The sequence below is a fragment of the Echinops telfairi genome, unplaced genomic scaffold, assembly GCF_000313985.2.
Source record: "Echinops telfairi isolate 266 unplaced genomic scaffold, ASM31398v2 ScPeMD7_44;HRSCAF=162, whole genome shotgun sequence".
Taxonomy (NCBI): Eukaryota; Metazoa; Chordata; class Mammalia; order Afrosoricida; family Tenrecidae; genus Echinops; species Echinops telfairi.
The window spans coordinates 7,456,553-7,475,118 of NW_022103942.1; the positions used below are offsets into that span (position 1 = coordinate 7,456,553).

Below are 18,566 nucleotides of genomic sequence, written 5' to 3' on the forward strand. Positions count from 1 at the left end.
TGAGCATGAATATCTATTGTATGTTTTTGACCACAAAATAAGTAAAATTGTATTGAATTATATGTAATAAAATAACTGTAGACAGCATTTGCAAACCTAGCCTGATTTTCCCACACATTTGTGTGATCTCAGGCAATTCCTTTGTCATTCTGGGCCTCAGTTTCTGCAACTGTAAAATTATGAGTTTGGGCTAAAAGTCACCTTGGGTCTCTTTTAACAGGGACTAGATGATCTTTAATGCTTCCTCCATCACTGAACTTTCTGAAAATATTCTTTTGTTTTGTTTTTCCTCTTAAACTTTAAACTTTTTAATTCTGTGGTTTTATTTTTTCTTTAATTATATAACAGATCCCCCCCCCCATAGTACTCTCTCTAATTTGAGCTTTCATCTTGTTAAAAAGTTAGGGTGGATAAATAAATAGCTAATTAGTTATTACTGTGACTTGGGAATGGTAGCTCTTGAAAGGTGTAGTTCGTCATTTAAATTTATATTCATTTATTTAATTAATAAGAAACTAACACGTTTTTTAGGAAATATAACCAGCCTTTATCTTGTAGGAATGCACTAATTTAGCCAAAGTGAAAATCATTTTGGATTTATGAAAAATCTTCGGATTAATGGGGCCTTCAAATGCATAAATATGACTTTCCCCCTATTCGATGAAATGCTTTTAATTAAACTTTACTAACCCTTTTCATTTAATTCCTGCAACCAGCCTATAAAACGCTAGAGGTTTTAAATCAAACTGTGAAAATACTCAAAGCTGGAGTGTTAAAGTACTAGCCACTAAGGAGAGTGGGGTAAGCATTTTTCAAACATGTCCAGTAAACTAGCTATATTTTATATAGTATGTATGAGTATATGTGTCTCGATCACTAAAAATAAATTAATTGGGGTATATCAGGAGTATGTTCAATGTTTTAAATCCATTCAGTCTTTACAGAAACCACTGTTCTCTCTAGAGACACATTGGCATGTCAGCCATGAATGAAAGGACCTAGAGATTTACAATTTTACATAGACTAAAATTACCAGGGTAATAGTATTTTATTAATTTTATTGGCAAAAAAATTACACTGTACTATTTAATTCTGAACTTCATAAAGAATATGAGAGTATCTGTTCAGAAGGAAGTAATGCACTCTCTTCCCTCACCCCGCATGCTGTCCTTCCCTTCTCCCTGCACAACCTGCCTAACAACACATGCTTATCCACCTAAGTAAATACACAAAACAACCTCCCAAAATAAAAATAAATAAAATGCTCTATAATTCTTTAGGCAATGCTTCACAAACTTTTCCCACAAAAGTATCCTTAATGAAAGAGATGATTGAACACATACCTCGAGGGATTTGCTTCAAGTATGAAAGTTTTCCTAAGACATCCATTTTATTTTAAGAATTCATGGGAATTTTGCATGCTACTCCATAATATATATGTTTTAATATAAAAATGATCTGTTTCTCCCCATTATCTTTGAGTTACAAAGCTCTAGGAATACTTGATAAAGTTTTACCACAGCTTTGCATTTGTCAAGACACATACAATTTCAGGAGTTTAGCCTTACAATGAATAAAATAAATGATAAATTATGCTTTTCAATCAACCCCATGTATTTCCTTCCTCAGATTTCCTTTCATGCTAAGTTTAATTTTTATTATTGTTAGTGTCTATGTTCCTCGGTAATTTTGATTCTTGTAACCTTTACTAGTGAACTAGAGTACATATATGTGCTACATCAGACAGAAATGATCCTTACTCTGCCAAAATAAGCATATGGGTTCTAACAATTAAAAAAAAAAACAGAAAAAATATGTGTCATGTGATTGCTCTTTAAATGTTTTTATATAATTCAATAATAAACTGAAATAATGTAATCGTATCAGAAGCCCTCCATTTCAAAAAATAAATAAATAAAAGAAGAGAAAGGGACCATTTCACAAGAATAAAGGACATCATAATATATATGAATTATATGGTATTGATCTATTTTTATTTTCACCCTTTGACTGTGAATATATGAGGGACCTTCAAATCCCATTATCTTTCAATTCCGTTGTTCCATAAACTCTTTTAAGCTTCCTCATGTATGGTGTAGGCAGTAATGAAAGTGACAGAATGTAATTCAAACAGGACCAAAATATATATTCAGCAAACAAGACATGATAGAATCAAATACAAAGAGAAAGTATTTAACTATAAATAAGACATAATTGGCTTAAGCTTTCACTATTTCGTTTCTTCAGTCAAATTAATTCAAAGACATTTCTGCTAGGCTTTAACAACACAGGGAAAAACCAAAAACAAAAGAAAAGAAACCCATAGGATTCTGAACAGTGATTTGACAAATGACAGGCAGTTGTCTAAAAGGACAGGGGAGGTGAGACTTCAGGACAAGATGCAGTATAAAGGAATAAAAAGGACTCAAGAGAAAATATGTCTGGGTACAGTACAATGAGAACTAGGAGGAAATGAAAGAGGGAAGCAAGCAGGTGGGATGTTTTCAAGAACTTTTTTGAGATGATAAATCTAAGTCTGAATTTCATAAGGAAAGGAAAAGAACTAGTCAAAATAAATTGAGAACTGGGATTGCTATATCTCAACCAGTGATATAGTAAGGAGATTTTCAGCAACAGTCTTTTCAACACACTGGCACAAAGAATGTACAAAAGCAGAGATAATCCAATTACAACTGAAAATGTATCTACATATTAGACAAGTATAAAAATTAGGTGGGAGAAGCTGGTAGAGTCAATAAATAAATTAATAATAGCATTTAAATCTCATTTCAGACTCAGCCCAACAGCATTTCACATGTCTAAATCAGAGCACAAATTTTCTAAATATTGGTATTTGTTACATGTCAGTCTAACTATCTCTAGTCACAAAGGTGTATTCAAAAATGAAAAGGCCAGGATATAAGTCTCAAGAAATGCAGTACTCATAGAATTGCTATTACAATTACAGTAAGCATAACTTCCTATCATATCATAAAGCTTTTCTTTAAAATTAAAAAAAAAAGAAAAGGAAAGAAAGACCATTTCATCCTGGTCCTGGAACCATGAAACAAGACAGAATTGAAAAAAATGAGAGATATTTTGGGAACTTGGTAGCAAATATCATGCCACCTGGAAGAGTATTGCACCACAAACAGGGTTTTATAGACACCCCTCTATCCCCCGTTTCAAAGGATTCAAACAGGTTTATATGGCTTGTAATAAACTTGGGGAATTGGAATTACTGCAGTACAATTTAGAATATAAGATTTATGGCAAGCTTTATTATGTAAAGGGGAAAATGTAATTTCACATTCAGAAATGTTTCCTTGATGCTCTCATTTCCGAAACTGTTAGAGAAGTAGGCAATACTCTAACTTTAATTCCTGACAAAACTAATTACATACCTCCCAAGTTCAAACCTCAGAGAGCTCTCTTTTCTACATCTCATGATTTTCAGGGTGCCAAGTCCTGCTTGTACTCTCCAATAATACCTGAAAGATGACTAAATCAAGACCAAAATCCTATGCATGACACTGAGGTCTCTGTGATATGCCTACATCACTGTTCCAGTCTTATAGTCAACAATTGTCTGCACCAGCCCTAAAACATTCTGCCTCTTTGCTTTGATTATGCTATTCTCTTGGAAAAGCAGGGCTGTCTGGTTACCCCCGATTGTAAAAATCATTATACTCAAATTTCCTCTTTTAGCTTCTTCCAGGAAGCCTTCACCTATCTGTCCCGCAAAAAGTGCATTCTCTCTCTTCAGAAGATTAAAATTTATTTCAGCACTCCTTGCTGTCATCCTTGTGATGGAAACTGTGAGTATGTATGTCTTTCTTGCTTTCTAGATATTAAATGCATTCAAGGGAGAACTGACTCAAAATCATGTTGATCTCACGGAAAACCCCTCTCAGAGAGTTCCTGGGCAAACAACAATCACTTAAATCCCTCACCAACAGAATGAATCAACATTATCTGATCAGAGATATAAAACTTTAAATAACCTACTAGTGTTAGAAAATAAGAAGGAAACATAACAATTGTCAAGCAGATCCTCAAAAATTTAATATCTTATGAAGTATAAGTTATTATAAACTACTTTTTTTGACTTTTCAAAAAAAACAACCAGAAAAAGTACTTTGACAGTTAACAAAGCTTACAGGTTCCATAATTCAACCATTAAAACCACAAAAACACTTACGAAAGAGTCGCAAATCAATTACCTTTGCTTGCACTTTCAACATGCTCCAGTTCTTCAGGAAATTTCAGGATATCCCGGTATTTTTCCTCACAAATTTCGGCAAGAAAATGCAAAAGGGTTGTTTTCTGATCTGCTGATTTAGTATCTCTAATCTAGAAGGAAACAAAAATACCAGAATTTTTGAGGAAGCAAAACATCAAGAATTTTTCTTCTGACAGGAAAAAAAGGGAATAAATTAAATATGCTATAACTATGGTTCAATAGTAATATTCTGGATTTTAAAATGAGCAAAGGATCAACAATAAATGTGATAAATTAAATTTACATGAAAATTTAAACATTATGACAAAATTAACTATTCTTATAAAAGACCACTTAAGTATTAATAGATTAGTCCAAGTTAACATGCCATTATGCAATCAATTTCTATATTCTTTGCTTTATCACACACATATAAATACATTCTTAAACTGCAGATTCATTTGTGAAGCTATATTCACTTCTAGATGCCTGTGATATAAATTATTATAAAAGAGTAATGACCTTTTCCCCTGGTTTACACTATCATGGCCATTAGAAATTCAAGATTCTTCTCATCCTGCTATATAAGCAGAATCTAATTACACAATAATGATGATAATAAACTTTTAGTTGTCTCCATATCTTTAAGAAAAGTGATGTCAAAGTTAGACTGATTTAAAAAAAAATAAAGGAAAAAATGTGTGCTGGGAATTTATAACTCTCATATGACACTAGATTTACTTAGAAAGAAAGCATAAATATGATCAAATATAATGAGTTTTCGCATTCTATTTGGCTGTTTAAATTCCCTAATCTTTAGATGATGGATTTGTCCACTAATATTAAAACTGATTTGGAGTTTTTTACCTGTGGTTATTTTGGTAAAAATAAACTAGTACTGTTCACAACTAGGCTTATGAAAAGGCTGCAGATGATATTCACTGTAAGTAATTACACAGTTATTTAATGTTTATTGTTTAAATAAGAAAAATAAATAATATTTAAAACTATGTCCCATACTACAATTGTATTACACTACAGTTTTAAATTACTTTGTATTTATATTACAATGGTAAGAACGACTTAAAAATATATTTTAGTTTTAGAACTCGAAAGGAAAAACCACTGAAGATATGGCGATGATAATTCAAGTGGTCATGACTATTTCTTTTAGAATTTTTCAATTTTCTTATCTTTTATAGGTGAACTGCTTAAAATCTTAAATTATCAGGCTGATCTCACAAGCACTTTTAAATACTACAAATTTGAAATGACACCTGGCAAGGACAAATTATAAGAACAAAAGCCAAAGAACCTCAATGGTAGTGTGTCTTAAGCAAGGCTTAGAACTATAGATAAAATGGGGGTGAGTTGATATATGGGACCATTTCCTGAAGAGAAGCCTTTTCCAGGGATTACTGGACTATATGTTGGCAAAGTGTATTTTTTTTGCATAGTATGATAGACATTCCAAATAATATTGCTACAGGAAATAAAATTATTGATAATTTATGAGTTCTCTAGAGATAAAAGCAAAACTAAAACAAACAAAATATGTAACACAACAGAAAACCACAGCTAATATCTATGTAAGTATTCAGGACAAAAAAGTAAACAAATATATAAGGATTTATTAAACTTAAAAAATGTATAGATACTATCAGCACTGAAAAAAATGAGAAAAAATAGCATTATAACATTATTTTCTTTTACTTTTCTTTAATGAAAATGTACATATATTGCTTTAATAAAAAAATAACCATTCTGCTTTTGGCCTGCACACCTAAGCATGTTTAATTTTTTAAAAGTTTTGTTTATTTAGTAAAGCATTTATTAATAATCAAATCAATGGACACTTTCATTTCTGTTAATAAATTTAGTAAAATTAATAGCTCCATAACAAAAGGAACAAGAAAAGAAAACACTACAGAACAATAAGTATCTATGTACGTTTGTTGAGACCAGGATTGTAGGCAAAGTGTGCATGTGCTTTCTGGACTATTAGCATTTACCATAATCATGGACAAACACAGTTATGTGCTTGTTTTGACACTTTTGAGACACACCTTCCTTGGTGTGGGAGTCAAACTGCTAAATCTGTATTGCAGCCATTATTTTTCTGAAAAACATCACACAGAGAAGGAACAATTCTGTCTTTGAAGAAGTACAGGCATACTACTTCTCAGGGAAAAGGAGGGCAAGGCTTTATAAACTTTAGACATGTTATTAGGAGAGACTAATTCCTATAAACAGTCATCATGCTTGGTGAAGAAGGCAGTCAGGGGAAAATCAGAATAAAAGAAGATGCTCAAGGAGATGGAATGATAGTAGGGCTGCAACAATGGGCTCAAATATGACAGTAATTGATGGAGAACAGGCATTTTTTCCCTACTGTTGAACATGTCTCATGAGTAAACCAACTCGATATAGCACATAACAACAGGAAATGATGAGGAAATACATCACTGACTTTACGCTTCTGTATGTGTACAGTACTTAGAGTCTCTATAGGTGACTAAGTCTCAGTCTCAGTGGGAGTTAAACTACAAACATTTCAAGATCTCTTCAACCCAGGAGTCAAGTACCTTCTTTATATTTCTGCCTAGGCTATGCTTTCTCCACCAAACAAAAGCAAGAGGCCAGGGCAAGAAATAGAAATATTATTTCTTTTTAACAAGATGTAAAAAAAGGTACAAAATGGCTACCTTACAATCTTCTGCCAGTCATAGACATTCAAATAAAATAGCAGTGAATGAAACTGGATACCATTGGAAAAGCAAAATACATACATACATACATAAATAAATAAATAGATAGATAAATAAATGAGTTATCAATGAATGCTAACAATGAGATAGAGTAATTGGCTACATTAAGGAGTCATGATTAAATAAACCACACAGGAAATTTCATTATAACCTGGCCAATAAATAGAACAGAAGAAGATTAACAACTGAATTTATACTAATTATATCTACTTCCTAGTGTAGACTCCAAACCCTAAAGTCAACAGCTTGAAACCCCCAGCTGTCCCATGGCAGAAAGGTGAGGGTTTGTAGTCCCTGAAAGGTTGACAGTCTCAGAGACTCACAGGGGGCATTCCACCCAGTCCTACAGGGTTAGCATGAAGCAGACTGGCCTCAATGGCACATTTTTACCTTTTGGTAGCTGTCTAAAATTATACAGGAATACAAAATGCTTTTCATAGAAAGGCCATTTACTTCAGTAGTTAATTCTGATGACTTCGCTTTTATTATAACACAATTTTCAAATATATTTTTTGTATTTGTCATTTAAAATATCTTTCAAAAACTTTAGTTAGGTACATAGCAATGGAGTCGAGTCACTAATTGAAATCTAAGGGGTTTTCAAATACAAGCACCAGCCTTTCACCATGTCTTTGAAACTGGGTTGCTTGAGTGCAGAGAGAGCATGAAACAAGATTTTAAATATCTACGTCAGTCACACTCAAGTTTTCTGTGAACGACCCCTTCTGTAGGTAATTTTCCCTTCTGCTGAGATTTGAGCCACTTTCTTCTTGTTCTGTCCTCAGTGGGAACTGCAAAGAAACGGTCACTATCCTCTGTACAAGCTACCCAGAGAGAAAGTGATTGTCTCTTCTGTGCTGTTCTCTAACCTAAACAAATTCAATTAATTTCACCTCTACACTCACACAGATATTTTAGAGTTTAATTTTCTTCAGGACCCTGTCGCTTTCATTGCTTTGGAAAGCATAGCATACACACTCTTGGTTGGGGGTATAAGTCTCTTTTTTTGAGCAGGTTCTTGCTGTCCTCCTGCTGTTTTCTGAAGCATAACCTTCGTGGCAGTCTGAGTAAAACTGTTTGGGCATACTCTTCAATAGCATACCACTTTGCTTTGGCTCATGATTTACTCTTCATCTGGGCACTACCTTTTTCTCCCTTTATTTTTTTCTCTCAGCTACCTGAATAGCTATTCACATTGTAAGACTCTTCAATTACCACCTAATTTCTAAAGATTTTTATGGTATCATTAGATTGTTCCTCCATCAAAGTCCCTTCACCATGAACATTTCAGTGTGTATCTATATATCTCTATATCGATCTAGCTATATCTATATCTATATTCCTGGTAGCACCATCATTAACAACTTCAGCGGCTCACTGAAACATTGGTGGTTCAAACCCAAAGGCTGTTCCAGGGAAGAAAGACATGGTAATGTGCTACTGTAAATACATACAGCCTTGGGAATTCTACACATTAGTTCTACTCTATTCTGTGGAGTTGTAATAAGTGGAATCAACTGGCATATAATGGATTTGGTTTTTTTGTTATAAAGCACACACACACACACACACACACAAAGGGGACTATAAAGAGTTCATGAGAAATATAATGAAATTTCTCCAAACACTTTTAGAAGTCCCCTTGTATACATGTGCATGGGCACACACATACACAAGCAAAAGTTTTGAAAAGTTTGTGGGGAATGTCCATTATCGTTAAATTACAATTTCCCATTAACTCTCTTAAGTTTCCTTGTATGCATACACAACACATCCATATACATATTCATATACATGAAGGGGGTTCAAAAAAGTACAGAGGGGAGTAAAGTCACAATTTATTCCTGCTATTCAAGTAGCTGTTTGGCTAACTTGTATGTAATGGAAGCAATAGATCCTTGACTGCCTTGGTGCTCTTTCACTAGGAATTCCTCTCAATGTTAAACAACCATATGTTGAGTCCTTGCAACAAGGAAGCTGCTGAGAGCTTAATGAGTTGAAGTGGACTAGTTCATAGAAGTGGGCTGCTGCTACCTCCCTTAGTTTAGTATAGGAAGAGAGTGTGAAAAAAAACACAATTCCACGCACTGACAATGAGTCGATTCCATCTCAGAGCGAATGTATAGGCCAGGATAATATTGCTCCTTTGTGTTCTCAAAGCTGTAAACCATTAAGGGCTCAGAAAGCCTTATTTTTCTCCCAAAGAAAACTGTTGGGTTTAAACTGCTAAACTTGGATTAGTAGTTCAACATGTAACCCAATATACAGGAAGGGCTCAATATGACTTAAAAAAAAAAAAAAGCAAGTAGAGGCATCTTCATGTTCAGGATAATCCTTTCATGAGCATGTGTTAGCTCGGACACCATGAAATTTATATATGTTTTCAACTTTAATGCTTATTAAGGAGCTGTGATACCCCATTGGTTAAACATTCAGCTGCTAACCCAAATGCTAGTAGGCCAAACCCACCAGCTGTTCTGTTGGAGAAAGATGAGGCAGTCTGCTTTCATGAAGATATTTATCCCTGGAAACTGTATGGCGCAGTTCTGTTCCATTCAATGGTATATCTAAGACACTACATCAGTCTGATGGCAACATGATCCTTTGAGCTTGGCACCTGTGAAGAGTATTTTCCAGGGGTAAAGGAGCTTGGCAATTATCTCCAGCTTGTCTGGACCTTCTCATAAGTTCTGTACACAGAACAAGTAGTAGACATGTCAACATTTGTTCAAAGACTAGTATCAAGTTAAAGCTAGAGAGGAAGAGGAATTAGCTAGCAATTTGTGTCACCTGAAGGCCAGACTTGCTCTGAATACTCTCATTTGATTTCTTAGGAAAATGAAGAGATTTGCATCATACTTTAGCACCTACGTATCCAAAAGGAGAGAGGGAAACAGTATCCTCCAAGCTGTGTAGAATCCTGATACTATGTCCATAATTCTTCAAAAGGATCCCTCATTGTTCATCTAAAACTGTATTGAAAATGCACTTAAATGGTGCAGCAGTGTATCTTGTCTACTATGTATTATCCGAGTGATGGACTAGGTAAACTCGTGGATCATGCATGCATTCCAGAGCTAACTCAAGGTGAAAATGCACGTCTTATCTGTAAACCTGATTAGTTTGAAAGATATTTACTACTGAGAAATTTTGAAACAGGATTCTAAATCTTCAGTTGTAGCAACTGGGTCTCAGTACTGTCAACAAAAGACTTGTGCTTCTAATGTATTTACCCTGTCCTAATTTTCAAGCTAATTCATATTAGCTCTGAGGAGACCAATGACGTGAACCATCTCTCAAACAAACAGTTTACACGTAAATACCTGCAGAAATCAGAGCACAGTGTAAAGAAAAAGGAAAGAAAGGGCATGTTCACCCTGTCTACAACACAGGCATATTGTGTTTCCTGTATCATAGTGCATTTCCTGTATCAGGCATATTGTGTTTCCCTGTATCCAGTTGGGGTGAAAGGCCAAAACTGAGAATGTGGCTAGGTTCATGCATGACCATGCATATTACAGGGGAAAAAGGCAGAAAACCTTCTGGCTCTGCCTATAGCGATCTGACATGTCACTTTCAGTGGCACAGGAACGCATCAGAATGAGTACAGGAGCTGCAGGAACATGGGTTTCTTCAGAACGAAGCAAAGCACAAGGAGGAGCACCGGGTTTGCTTGCACTACTTGCCACAGATTGTACTCTAGTAGCACATTATAGTGTGCTGTAATATATTTGTCAGAAGTAAAAAACAGATTTTCTGGTCTTTTTACAAATGCCTCAGCCAACTTGTCAATAAGTCCAGTACTAGGAATAATGCAGAAATACCGAATTAATCTGTTTCAAAGAAACAGATCTAACACAGAGCAACACGACACAATACACATTTTTATTGGCTTGTCCTTGAAAAGACGTGAGACATTTAAATGTAGCAAAGGGATCAAGTGGAGTCATTGGAATAAAACCATCTAAAGTACTAATGCAAATAGATAAATCTACTTTCTTTCTTTTGGTAAAAATGTTCCCTAATCATGCTTTTTTTTTACTATTATATTTGTATATTTATGGAACAGTTAATATTTAAGCAATCATGAATGCTCCAGCGCATATATCAAAACAGCTACTACAGCTTGTCAGTCTTGATACAGCACATGAATTCTAATGTTAATCTCCTTTATTTAAACAAAATTAAGTTCTGTGCTCTCTGCCAAGGGTTGTTTACAAATTATTGCTTTTTTCAACACTATCTCACACTGCAATAACATTGAGGAAGATAATGTATTTTTAAGGATTGCAATTACCATAAATGCATTCGCTCTATACCTACGATCAGACAGGTTTAATACGTGTTTTCCTGGCTTTACTTCTAAATCCGTCACCCAAAAAAATGTTTTTCTGGACACTACATGAGTAGGGCTGACGCTAATTTAGCCCAATGTAATTTAAAGTCGGAAGATATCTTAATTCTTTATTTAGGCTTAATTGCGTCACTTCCACACTCTTGATTTTGGTATTATAATGGTATTTCCAACCAAAAGTGAACAGATGACATCAATTGTAGAAAAGTCAAGCAATTTGAGAGTTTTACACTTGGTAGCTTAATTTATTGTAGCAATCTGTGGAAGAAGAGCTTAAACTGGAAACCATGACAACATTAAATAGAATAAGTGTTCATCTCAATTGCCACCTTCAGACCCAGCAGGGAATTAGTGATGATGGTTTCCTGGGAGAAGCCAAATTCTGCTTCTCTTCCCTCTTTGGCCCTACCTCTCAGCATTCTGTCATCCAGATACACTCTTGCAAGTAGACTACCTCGGATATGCATAAACATGAAGGAACCAGAATCAGGAGTGGTAAATCAACAACCGCTTGCACCTATTTGGAAAGGTCAGAATCGATGGATGAAATATGCTTTCATTTGAGAGAGAAGCTGATCTGATTCCAAGTGGTTTTAGTTCATCAATATGTCTATAATGAGCTTGCCCAATAGAAATTCTTCTGAGAAGACTATTAACAAAAAATCAAATTATTGTAAATTGGCATATACTAGCATGCATCTCTGCAAGCTGTTAAATGGTCTCTTCTCAGAAATGGTTTAAGTATTTCAGGAAAACCTTCAACTTTTATTTTTGTCATGAACTATTTATATATCAAAATTATATTTTATATGAACATTGAGAAGAGAGCAGTCCAATATTTTTAATGTACTTAGATTTAAATATCATCACCTCTCACCCAAGGGGTACACAGAACTAATCTTACTCTGTACGTATATTGTAAAAGAAAATGGTATTTGATTACTACAGTTACGGGGCTTAGGTACTGAATTTCTTTTTTATGTTCAAGACAAATAATTTGCTAATAAAAAGTTAGAATCAAGCATCGAGAAGCAGCTCCTTAGGCATGAGTTAACTATGCTGATGCCTGGAGGCGCACACACTCATTTTCAGATGTATACTATTCGACTAAAAAACCAGAAGTTTCATTATTGATACTATTCAGCAATAAACTGATTTTGTGATACATTCTCAAACTTTATGGAAAGCTGAAAATTCAAATATAACAGAGAAGCGATTTTTAAAAAAGTAATACAAAGCCACTGCATAGTCGTCTAGAACTGTGAGAGGAAGTCAACCATCTAAAGGCATGAGGAATTCATTTAAGTCGTTGGAACCACAATATATCAATTGTGGTGCAAGTTGGAGTTTGTTTATGAAAATATCTAAGTTAACAAAACCTAAAAGGAGCAAATTTTATAGTACAGGCATAGCTTACTTTATTTTGCTTCACAGATATACATTTTTTGAAAAGCAAATTGAAGATTTGTGGCAGCCCCGTGTCACGATTTCTATTTCCCCAACAGCATGTGTTCAATGTGTGTCTCTGTATCACATTTTTATAATTCTTACAATATTTCAAACTTTTTCATAGTGTTTATACACCATTAATAAACTACAATGCAGTGTAAATTCATATCCATTGGGAAATCAAAATACTTGTATAACTTGCTTTATTACGATATTCCCTTTATTGTCATGGTCTAGAAATATATTCAGAGCTCAATATAATCACGTTAATATTACAAGTTAATGTCAAATTCCTATTCATCATCAATGTATTTTACTTCCAAAGTGATATCAACAAATTGACAAAAATTCTGTAGTGATGCTTTAAGAAGACAATGAGATGAGAACCCTGACCTCTTTCCTACATGGCATAAGAAAAGAAACACAGAAAGATAAAAAAGATCTGAAAGGTCAAACTGTGCTTCAGAAAAAATTCTTGGAATCCTGTTTGCAAAAGTCTTCAAATATACCTTATTATACCTTTTTACTTCCTACATTACACATTTCAGATATAATGGAAATGCCAAGATAGTTGCTTAAAAGTTAAGACTGAGCCCCTTACCCTAGAATCAATGAGACACCAGCTAGCTTTCCATTTCTCCACTTAGGCTGTTTGAGTCCTAGAGGGATTCCTCATACTCAACCTTAAACAGTGACGTTTTCTTCACTTTTCTTAACTCTGAAATATCTCATGACATCTTCTAATAAAGATAAAATATGATATTATCTTTACTTTTCCCAATTAATTAATCAAGAAGGGTCATATGGTTATACAGTGGTCAAATTATATTACATTTTAAAACACACACTAAATAAATTTATCAAAATGTAACATACAATAAAGTTAGAATGTGTGTGTGCTCTCGCGCGCGCGCGTGTGTGCGTGTGTGTGTGTGTGTGTGTGTGTGTGTGTGTGTGTGTGTGTGTAGGAATTCTGTGAAACAAAATCTTAAAGATTTCTTGGTTGTTATTGTGTGTCATCAACCTGATCCCAATTCCAATGCCCTTAGTAACAGGGTAAGAATTCCCCATAAAATTGTTTTGGCTGTAATCTTCAAAGAAGCGCATTGTCTGATATTTTGTTTTGTTTTTCCCACAGAATAGTTCTGTGGATTTTATCTGACAACCTGGGATTCTTAAAGTTACCCTATAGTCCACAAAGGAAAGACAGTATTTTCAGTATCCATATTACAGAAATGGAAGTGGAGGGGAGAGGCTGGTAAGCTAGAGGAAGGGAACAAGGGAGGTAAGAAAGAAAGACAAGCAAAATGAATGGAAGGGTTTTCAGTTTATTCAAGAGACATAAATCAAAGAGTTGGTTTGAAAGAGAAAAGCAAGCTATATTGTAATGAGGTTGGTATGGGTCTTTTCCTTGCCAAAGAAATGGTTAAAATAGGTTACCATCTACCAAAGTACAGATTTCCAGAGGAAAGAAAGGTTCATTGATTGTACCCAACTTGATGAAAAGTATACGTATTAGTATATAGACCTGGTACTATGATCCTAATTGTGATTTTTTTACATACTTTCTATCCAGGCTTTGGTGAACCAGGAGGTGTGCTATAGACTACTGGGACTTCACACTTGGTCCATTTGAGGTACACAAAATCCTTCATAGGCCACGTGAGAAGAACTCATTGTGGAAATTCCACTAAGCAAATTGGGCTAATCTTAAACTGACCTGCAGCAGCTTTAAGGAACTGGAATTCTCCCTTGAACTTAAGGTTGAAATTCTCTAATGGGGGAAGAAGCAGATGACTGCTATCCTAAGCTTATAGAATTGTTAGTCTTTGGACTTTGACTAGAATCATTTGTTTTGAGGGTACCCAATTCACAGTGGCCTGAGATGATGACCAAATATGTACTATTTAATGTCCTCTTTGCTTACTAATCTAAGGAACCCTGGAAGTATAGTGTTTTTGCATTGGGCTGTAATCTGCATGTCAGCAGTTGGAAACCACCAGCTCTTCCATGGGAGAAAGACTAGGCTTTCAACTGCCTTAAACAGTGACAGTCTCAGAAACACAAAGGAGGTCCTGATAAGTCAATGCGTGGATTAGAGAGCAGCAAGTTTGGTTTTCGGTTGTTTTCTTAGGACAAGTATTATTGTGGCGCAAATTGTTTTTCTTTTGACAAGGAGTGTTACTGAAAGTTTTGCCCTTACACTAACACTCATTGTTTGTATAAATAGTATCCAGTCAATTAAGTGTTTAATCTGCATAAGCCAACACTTCATGTTTTGAAGTCTGAAAAACAGTACTTCCTTTTCCCAACAGTATTTTAAAGTCTATACCACATTAGCTAAATTAATAATGCTATCAACAGAATTATCTTATGCCCACGGGGATGACTGGTAATGGTCGCTAAAATACAATAATTGTAATATCTCTAAAGTGAACCTAAGGCATACATAAGCCAAGCATATATAAATGTATTTGAGCCTTCTACTGAAGTTTAACCCCAATTTGAGAACAATTAGTTCTTATGACTAGGGCCTACTTAATATACACCCTCATGAAGACATCATTGACAATATGGGTGCTCTATTAAAGTGTGAAGAAACCAGGTGTTGCCCAGCAATCATATAAAACAGTGTCTTAGGATCTTAAAGGCTTGTCTTAAAACAAGCAGCCAGCCATCTGAGTGAGGTGAAAACTAAGTCCACAGAGTAAAAGCACACCAGCCGATGTGTTCCAAGGACTGTAAATTATAATATACAAATCTGAAGGAGAAAACAGTATTAAAGATTAAATTATGAATACTCAGTTTGCAGACAACAATGAATGACAGTGGTAGCCTAAAATGCATTTGCAAGAATCACACAGGGATTAAGTTGTGGTGAATTCCCTCTGACTATAGTCTAGGGATGTGAATTGCCTTCCGATCAGATGGAGAGCATGGTAAAGCTGATTATGGACAATATAGTTACATTAAAATGTAACCCCATAGCATCTTATCTCCCTTTCTATACATTTTAGCTGTCTCCATTTTTAATATTTTCTATTTTCTTCTCAATCAAGGTTTTTCTATGTTTTGTCATTTTTTGTTGCTATTTGCTGAATGAATTTGTTTTTGAGCATTTTTTGTATATGAAATCCAGGATATATAGATCTATGGAGAAAGTAATTGGATTAATATTTGCCTACGGACACAGCAGGAGACTTGGGGGGAAATGGGGAGCTAACAATGATTATGAAAAGAAAATATTCTGAAATAGATTGTGGTGATGATTGTACAGCTCTTTCAATATGACTGAATGATTAAATTGCATAACATGGAGTATATGCCAATAAAGCTATCTTCAAAAGTACCTGCATATAAATAAATAGTATATGTTCACATTAAGATAACTACAAAAAAATTGCTATTAGTGCCCTAGTGTCTACATGCACCAGTTTATCTCCCCAAAAAATGTTTTTAAACATGTCTCTGGTCAGTAAATGGTTGCAGCCAGGTTGCCCTATAGTGCGCTTGTTTTAGTCTCATTATATACAAAGTCCAATCAAACTAATGGTTTATTAGGGGATTTCCTGGGATTATAAAATTCAAGGTTGAGATTGTTGACTCACTGCCACTGAGTCAACTGCAATGGTCAGTGACTGACTAGAACCGGGTTGAAGTGGCCTAGACCATAACTCTTAACAGGAGGACACAGCGGCAAGTTTCTCCAGGAAAGAAGCCGGAGGTTTCAAACTGTGGATCTTGTGGTTAGTAGCTTGACTCATAACCTACTACACACCCTGACTTCTCAGAAGCCACAGTTTTCAGTTTTCAGAACAGGTCATCCTGATAGACTTTTTTCAAAGGACATAGGTCTTATTTTGAAGAAAATTGTAAACTCCATTGATGAGCAAAAACCAGATTTAGAAGTCTTAAATTGAAGAGTTAAAGAGATGGAAACACCATTTCAAAAGTATACAGACCTAGACAGAAGATATGTTGAGAAAAAGGAGCTTCACTTTTTGATATTTTTTATTTAATATATGTTTGTATAATTTAAGAGCAGTACATTATGACTTGCCATTGAGTGTGTGTGTGCGCCTGTGTACTGTACATATATACACACATATATATGTATGATGAATACAGATATATATCTTACATGTATTTATTACATGTGTAGATATAGATGTATGTAAACAGTGCTTACATTCACTTTCTAAAGCCATTGGAAGTGTAATTGTGTATGAGAAACTTTTTTAAACAGTAATTGTCACTTTTTAAATTCAATTTTATGGTAGTCAGGTCTACTCACCAAAGTCTTTGCAGTGCCTTCATTAGGATAATTTTGTTAGGAAAATTAGGATATAGGATGATGGAACATATTTAATCTAGAAACTTTTTTTTAACAATGTTCTCCTACAGGTTGAAATCCTCTCAGAAAAGGTCTTTTATAGAATAAAAAGACATTTGATTACAAATGTACTAATTACATTCACTAAATGCTGTGCATATTGTCAACTTCCCCCTACTGTGAGAATGACAAAATCAGTCATAAGATTAAACCCAGGAAATAAGTACGTACAGCAATTCACAGTATACTAAGCCAGCTGGGTTCATTTAAATCCTCTATGGAAAACAGTCTTTGTGGTGAACCAAGTATGATCTACAGATACTCCCATAAATCACCTTCTTCTTCTTTGTTTTTTGTCTGCTCAGAGCTCAAATTGCTCACTGCTATCACGGATGTATGGGGCTTCATCAGGAAATCAAAAAATATTTTTTATGAACTACTATTAAACTCCTCCAGCCATAGTAATCACCAAAGTAGTGAACTTCACCCATTACTACTTAGTATCAACAACTCAGACAAGTAAATTTGGTTGTGTTGGTTTGATTTTTAATTTTTATGCCAGTTTTTAAGGTCAAAATAACTAAATGAAAGAAAATACAGATATAAGAGGGGGTGCCCCCCAAAAACAGAATTTTCCCCAAAATTCCGTATTAAAAAAAAATTAACAAAACAACCATATAACCTTCAAAGTACTCTTCATTACACTTAATATATTGATCAAATTTGCAATTCTATTCTGGGAAACATTTTTCACTCATCTCTTTGGATGGCTGATAGCACCTCTCTCGTTTTTTCCTTCACCTCTTCTACATCATCAAATCTCTGTTCTTTTATATCCCTCTTCATTTGCGAAACAAATAGAAGTAACACAGAGCAAGATCAGGTGAGTAAGGTGTGTGGGACATGCTGTTTTTTGTCCAAAACTGGCACATTGGGATAGCTCCATAAGCAGGTGTATTGACGTGGTAGCAAAACCAGTCTGCCTTCTGCCACAAATAAGGCTTTTTTGGCCACATACTGTTAGGCAATCTTTTCAGAAACTCTAAATAGAAAGCTTGATTAACAGCCTGATCTGGTGGGGAAAACCCCAAATTCATTATCCCCCTCATATAAAAAAACAAACAAACAAATGAGCATCATCTTGATCTTTGATTTCACTTGATGAGTTTTTGGGGGTGAGGTGATGTTAGCATGTTACACTGGCTCAAATGATGTTTGCTTTTCGGGGTCGAAAGAATAGCATCATGTCTCATCACAAGTAATGACCTTGGGGGGAAAATTCTGGTTGCTCCGGAGCTGCTCTTCCAAAGCCCAGCATGTTTCCATTAGACACTCTTTTTCCTGTTCATTCAGAACCTGAGGCACACTTTTTTTTTTTTTTTAATTTTATTTTATTTTATTTATTTATTTTTTTTAAAATTAATCAATTTATTGGGGCTC

The 18,566-nt window shown here is 34.7% G+C and overlaps 1 protein-coding gene across 2 annotated transcripts in view; it reads right to left on the reverse strand.

Moving 5' to 3' along the window:
* DIAPH2 (diaphanous related formin 2) overlaps positions 1-18,566 on the reverse strand; it is a 982,643-nt gene that overhangs the window by 495,395 nt on the left and 468,682 nt on the right. For both annotated transcript variants that reach the window (XM_045290573.1, XM_045290572.1), the window contains one exon: positions 4,224-4,353. In XM_045290573.1, the coding sequence (XP_045146508.1) occupies positions 4,224-4,353 (130 nt within the window). The remainder of the gene's footprint in view (positions 1-4,223; positions 4,354-18,566) is intronic.